At 41.4% G+C, this 7,343-nt stretch overlaps 1 protein-coding gene across 4 annotated transcripts in view; it reads right to left on the reverse strand.

Annotated features, from left to right (window-relative positions):
* Positions 1-7,343, reverse strand: part of UBR1 (ubiquitin protein ligase E3 component n-recognin 1) — a 160,521-nt gene that overhangs the window by 9,257 nt on the left and 143,921 nt on the right. For all 4 annotated transcript variants that reach the window (XM_014534847.1, XM_005860317.2, XM_014534846.1 and 1 more), the window contains one exon: positions 5,688-5,765. In XM_014534847.1, the coding sequence (XP_014390333.1) occupies positions 5,688-5,765 (78 nt within the window). The remainder of the gene's footprint in view (positions 1-5,687; positions 5,766-7,343) is intronic.

The following is a 7,343-nucleotide window of genomic DNA, read 5'->3' on the forward strand; positions in this document are numbered from 1 at the left end:
AGAGGGAGAGGGAGAGGGAGAGGGAGAGGGAGAGGGAGAGAGAGAGTTTTCTTGTAGCTTTAACAAAAATTGAGGAGGGATGTCATAGAAGATGGGGGAATAGGGCGTTCCAGGTATCAGTTCCTCTACTGAAACAACTATTGATCTGGCAAGAATTGACTGAAGCAACTATTCTGGAACTCTGGAGTGTAGATGAATACTTGCAGTGTCCAGAGGAGTACTTGACAAAGAAAGAAACTAGCAAATTCCAGCAAATTGTAGCATTTTGTGTAGTGACTAGCATCCCCAGACCTATAGCAGGTAGCTATGGGGGTGGCTGCCTGCAATTCTGGTGGGGCTACTGGATGGGCAATAGGAAACTAATCCTCAAAAATCAGGGTTGTATGTTCTGCATGGCAATTCATTGCCGGGCTGGACACAGAAATTGATCGGTGTTTCAACCACCACAGGCTGAAGTAACTTCTTTGGCAATAATGGTGAAGGGAATTAGACAGAATATTCTTTTTTTCTTCTTCTCTTTTCTGTTCTTATTGGATATAGGAATTTAAGGAAATCTTTGTCAATTCACTGGCTTACCATAGAAATAATGATACAAAGCCTTCAGTAAACACACAACAAGGAATAAAGTCTTTGCAAATAGTGTAGAAAAGTCACTACTAGTGACAATGGCAGCCTTTATCAAGTGACAAGGGCAATTCCTGGGGCAGTGGGGTGGGGCAGAGAATCTGATTTCCAGAATTACTAGATCATAATATTCAAAATGTCCACTTTTCAACAAAAGTTACAAAGCTTAGAAAGAAACAAAAACCGATGGCCCATTCACAGGAAAAAAAGAAACTGATAGAAATCATTCCTGAGGAAGCCCAGACATGAGACTTAAAAAACAAAGAATTTAAATTAGCTCTCTTAAGTGTGTTAAAAGAGCTGAAGAAAACCAATGACAAAGAACTAAAGGAAATTAGGAAAATATATGAAAAAGTAGAAAATATCAGTAAAAAGAAATTATAAAAAGAAAACAAATAGAAAAGTACAACAGCTGAACCCTGGCCAGGTAGCTCAGGTGGTTACAGCGTCATTTGATACACAAAGTTGTGGGTTCTATCGGGGTCAGGGCATGTACAAGAAGCAACCAACAAATGCATAAGTAAGTGGAACAACAAATAAATGTTTCTCTCAAATAAAAAAAAAGTACAACAGCTGAAATAAAATATTTACTAGAGGGGTTCAACAGCATATTTGAGCAGGCAGAAGAATCAGTAAATTTTTCTTTTTTTTAAATCCTCACATGAGGATATTTTTCCATTGATTTTTAGAGAGAGTGGAAGAGAGAGAGTGGAAGAGAGAGGGAAAGACAGAGAAATATCGATTGGTTGCATTCTGCACAAGTCCCGACCAGGGCCCTGTCAGGGAAAAGCTTGCAACCAAGGTATGTGCCCTTGTCCAGAATCGAACCCAGGACCCTTCAGTCCGCAGGCTGACACTCTATCCACTGAGCCAAACCAGCTAGGGCAGAATCAGTAAGTTTTAAGGCAAGGCAATCGAAATTACTGAGTCAGAGGAGCAGAAAGAAATAAAAATTAAAGAAGTGAAGAAAAAAAAAGGAACAGAGCCCTAAGGGATTTATGAGACACCGTCAATCATACCTACATACATATACATTATGGGAGTCCTAGAGATACACACACACACACAAAATATTAAAACTAAGCTGGTATCAATTTAAACTAAATTTAGGACATTAATTGTAATCCCTATGAATACCCAGCAAAGTTGCAGGGTGTAAGATCAACACATAATAATTAGTTGTGTTTTAATATACCAGCAATGAACAATACAAACAGGAAATTAAGAAAATAATTTCATTTATAATAGCATCCAAAAGAATAAAATACCTAGAAATAAATTTAACCAAAAAGTGAAAGACTTGCACAGTGAAACCTACAAACATAGCAAAAAGAAATTAAAGGAGACCTAAATACAGGAAGGCATCCATGTTCATGATATGGAGATTACAGAAATGGAAAAGCCAACCTTCAAGTTCATATGTTACTGCAAGGGATCCCAAATAATTAAAATGAAAAGGAAAAAGCTGGAAGGCTCAAATATTACAATTTCAAAACTTACTACAAAGCTACAGTAATTAAAATGTGTGGTACTAGCATAAGAATAAGACATACAGACCACTGGAACAGAACTGAGAGTCCAGAAATTTATGATCAATTGATTTTCAATGTGACTGCCAAAACTATTCAATGGCGGAAAATAGTACCTTGAAAAACAGTGGTGGTGCCAACTGGACCCAGTTGAAAAGAAGAATGAAACCCTAACCAGTTTGGCTCAATGGATAGAAAGTCGGCCTGTGCACTGAAGGGTCCCAGGTTCAATTCCAGTCAAGGGCACATGCCCAGGCTGTGGGCTCGATCCCCAGTGGGGGATGTGCAGGAGGCAGCCCATCAATGATTCTCTCATCACTGATGTTTCTATCTCTCTCTCCCTCTCCCGTACCCTCTGAAATAAATAAAAATATATAAAAAAAGAAAGAAAAGAAGAATGAAGTTGGACCTCCTACCTTATTTCAAAAATTAACTCAAAATGGATACACATCCTACCCTAGCTGGATTTCTCAGTGGTTAGAACACCAGCCTGCAGCGCAAAGGATCTAGGGCAGGGGTGGGTAAACTTTTTGACTCGAGGGCCACAATGGGTTCTTAAACTGGACCGGAGGGCCGGAACAAAAGCATGGATGGAGTGTTTGTGTGAACTAATATAAATTCAAAGTAAACATCATTACATAAAAGGGTACGGTCTTTTTTTGGTTTAGTTTTATTCATTTCAAACGGGCCGGATTCGGCCCGCGGGCCGTAGTTTGCCCACGGCTGATCTAGGGTTTGATTCACAGTCAACGGCACAGTATCTTGGCTGTAGGTTCCCCAGCCCTGGTGGGGGTGCAAGCAGGAGGCAACCAATCGATGCATCTCTCTCCCATCATGTCCCCCCCCCCCCCACTCTCTCTAGAAATCAATGGGAAAATACCCTTGGATGAGGACTAAAAAAAACAAACAAAAAAACACCCTAAATCTAAGAGCTAAAATGATAAACCTATTAGAAAAAAACATGGGAATAAATCTTTATGACCTCAGATTTGGCAATGGATTCTTTAGCACTGACATGAAAAGCCCAAGCAAAAAAGGAAAAAAAGAGAGAAAATGGACTTTTATGAATCAAAGGACATTATGAAAACACAACCTATAGAATGGGATAAGTTATTTGCAAATTAAGAATATGATTAGTGTTTAATGTCCAGAATATATAAAGAACTGTTAACAACTCAACAACAAAACAGTCTGATTATAAAATTGGGAAAGGAATTAAACATATACAAATGTCCAAGAGGCACATGAAAAGATGTCTGACATCACTGTCATTAAGGAAATGTATATCAAACCACAATGAGCTACTATTTTACACCCACTAGAATGGCTTTAATTTAACAAAACAGAAAGTAGTGTTGGCGAGGATATGGAGAAATAGGAGCCATTGTACATTGCTAGTGGGAATGTAAAATGATACAGTGGAAAACAGTTTAGTGGTTCCTCAAAAAGTTAAACATAGAATTGTCATAATAACCCAGCAATTTCACACCTAAGTAAAATTACTGGAGAAAAATTAAAATACATGTACACACAGAAACTTGTAAATGAATGTTTATAGTAGCATAATTCATAGTAATCAAAAGGGGGACACGATTTTAAATGCCCATTAGTGGATGAATGGATAAAAAAAATCTGAAATATACAATGAAATATTATTTCTCTAAAAAAACAAAAAAGTACTGATACATGCTACAACTTGGATGAAACTTGAATACACTATGTTAAGCAAGAGAGGTAAGACACAAAAGGTCATACAGAGTATGATTCCTTTTATATAATACTAGAGGCCCGATGCACGAAATTTGTGCACTGGGCGGGGGGGGGGGGGGCCCTTCAGCCCAGCCTGTACCCTCTCCAATCTTGGACCCCTCAAGGGATGTCCGACTGCCCCCCCATGTGGGATCAGGCCTAAACGGGCAGTCGGACATCCCTCTCACAACCTAGGACTGCTGGCTCCCAACTGCTCGCCTGCCTGTCTGCCTGCCTGATTGCCCCTAATCGCTTCTGCCTGCCAGCCTGATTGCCTCCTAACCACTCCCCTGGCTAACTGCCCTCCCCTGCCGGCCCGGTCTCCCCCATCTGCCCTCCCCTGCCGGCCTGGTCGCCCCCAACTGCTCTCCCCTGCTGTCCTGATTGCCCAAAACTGCCCTACCCTGCAGGCCATCTTGTGGTGGCCATCTCTGACCACATGGGGGTGGCCATCTTGTGTGTTGGAGTGATGGTCAATTTGCATACTGGCCATGACTAATTAGCATATCTGGTCGTGACTGTGAGGGCTTCGTGACCAATTTGCATATTACCCTTTATTAGTCATGACTAATTAGCATATCCAGTCATGACTGTGAGGGCTTCATGACCAATTTGCATATTACCCTTTTATTAGTATTATTAGTATAGACTAGAGGCCCAGTGCACAAAATTTGTGCACGGGAAGAGTCCTTAGTGGCTGCTGGCTGCAGGCCAGGGCCTCCCTTCATTCTGTGCTGCCCTCTGGTGGTCAGCGCACATCACTGCAAGCGATCGAACTCCCGAGGGGACACTTTGCATATTAGGCTTTTATATATATTGACTAGAGGCCCAGTGCATTAAATTCATGCACTGGTAGGATCCCTAGTGGCTGCCAGCCGAGGCCTCCCTCCCTGCCCCCAGACCTCCCTCCCTTCCCCTGGCCACCTGCCAGCCCCAGGGCCTACCTCCCTTCCCCCAGCCGGCCTGTGAGGGGACAATTTGCATACTACACTTTTATTATATAGGATATCCAGAATAGGCAAATCCACAAAGATAGAAAGCAGATTATTGGTTACCAGGGGATTAGAGAAGAGGGGGATGGGGAGTAATTATTTAGTGGATACAAGGTGTTTCTCTGGGGTGATGAAAAAGCTTTGAAACTAGAGAGAGGTGGTGGTTACACTTGTAAATATACTAAATGCCACAGAATTATACACTTTATCACGATTAATTGCATGTTATGTGGTTTTCACTTAGAGGAACCAGTTAGTGACCCTGAAATGGCAGGAAACAAGAGTATCCCCAAGAAAAGAGAAAATTTTCTTCAAAGGAGAAGCAACTCAGCAGTGGACCTGAAGAAGTGGCTGGTAGCAAGAGTAGCAACTCCACGAAAAAGAAAAAGCACCAACAGCTATGCCAGGAAGATTAGAATAGATAGTACCCTGGTGGGTTATAATCACCCACAGTGCCCCATCCCGATCTCCCAATAAAAACAAATTCCTAAGAGTTGAACTGCAAGCTTAAACAAATTTTAATTATATATTTCTCTCTCTCTCTCTCTCTTTTTTTTTATTGATTTCAGAGAGCAAGGTAGAGGGAGAGAGAGAGATAGAAACATTAATGATAAGAGAGAATCACTGATTGGCTGCTTCCTGAACCCCCCCCCCCGCCCCCGCAATGGAGACCGAGCCTGCAACCCGGGTACGTGCCCTTGACCAGAATTGAACCTGGGACCCTTTAGTCTGCAGGCCAACACTCTATCCACTGAGCCAAACTGGCTAGGGAAAAATATATATTTCTTCTTACCTGAAATGAGAAGCTTGATTTAGAAGGCAGCTATAATCATCAGGAAGCTGTATCAAACTATTTCTTTTTCTAGGGTACCTAAAAATACAATTTAAAAGGCAATTTTATTAGGAAATAAGCCCAGATCAAAAATTGACCAATAAAAAAGAAAGTCTTAAAAATAACAAAAGGACCCATACTTGCAATCCATAGTTAATAGATTCCCAAAGCCAAATTTCTCAGCCTAGAATTCCAAATCCTTCATCAGCTAGCTTCCTTTCCAAACTCAACTTCCTAAGACTAAATTGTTTCAGCTAGATTTCTATACTATCTAGGAAGGAAACATAAAACAGTGGTTAAGAAGACAACCTTTGAAATCAGACAAACCTGGTTACAAATCCTAAATTCTCTGACACCTGATAAGTCACTGAACATAAGCTTGTATTTCCTGGTCTGAAACTGAGGATGAATATATTATATTTTCTTAATCATAAGGCACACCATTGATTTAATAACACTTTTTTTTTGGGGGGGGGGCCATAAAAGATTCATGTTGATTTAAGAAATGTTATATGGATATCAAGAAACATCATGGAGCTGTTGAGGATTCAATAAGACATTGAAATGAAATATAATATACTTAGTACTTGATGCATGTTTGCGAAAGTCATTATACATTATCACCATACTAAATACAACAAAAGCCTTGCTTGCTGCCTTGGGGAAGGCCATCTGAATAACATGGAATTCTCCTCTCAAACTTCAAGCAATCTAAATTCTCTAATTCCTTCTATGTTCACCTAAAAATTATTTCCTCTAAGACTAACCTTGTGTCATTAAGAATCTTTTACTCTTTAAATTTCTATAGCATTAACAGTATATTCCATATACAGGGGTGGGCAAAAGTAGGTTAAATTACCAGCCATCATTACATAAAAAACAAATCATAAGTAAGGATACAATATAATAATAAGATGACAAATAATATAAATAAATAATACAATAATCGAGAGAGAAACCAAGATGGTGGCATAGGTAAACACCAGAGATTGCTGCCTCGCACAACTACTTCAAAAATACAACTAAAAGACGGAACGGACATCATCCAGAACCACAGGAAGGCTGGCTGAGTGGAAATTCTACAACTAGAAGGAAAGAGAAAAGCATACGGAGACTCAGAGGAGGTGCGGTGCGGAAGTAAAATACAGAGGTACAGAGGCGCATGCAGAGAGGGTTGGCGGCTGAGGACACGGTTGTCTTTTTCAATCGGGAGGGAGTCTCAAGCTCTGAGCTCCAGTTCCGGGCCAGTCTCTGGGGACCCAGACTCATACGGGAGAAACTGGGCTGTCTGGCATCGGTCAGAACTCGAGGGCAGCTTTCTCTCAGGGGTGCTTGCAGCGATTGCGAGGACACTGAGAAGCAGGGCCTCTGAGGGCAGGACTGAGAGCAGCCATAGCTGCTTGCTCTGCCCTGCTGATCCCCTGGGACCCCACCCTGCCCAAGCCACAAGGCTTTTGCATATGAAAGGCCTGGCCCTTTGCAATCTGATAATTACCTAACAAACTGCAGCTGGCCCAAGGCCCCAGGGCAACTTGCACTGCATCACAGCTGGCTCCTGCTGGATAGCCTCAGGCAGAGGCTAGATTAGCACCTCCTTAGAGATCCAGGAGCCAGTGT

Source organism: Myotis brandtii, unplaced genomic scaffold, assembly GCF_000412655.1.
Source record: "Myotis brandtii unplaced genomic scaffold, ASM41265v1 scaffold133, whole genome shotgun sequence".
In the NCBI taxonomy this organism is placed as follows: Eukaryota; Metazoa; Chordata; class Mammalia; order Chiroptera; family Vespertilionidae; genus Myotis; species Myotis brandtii.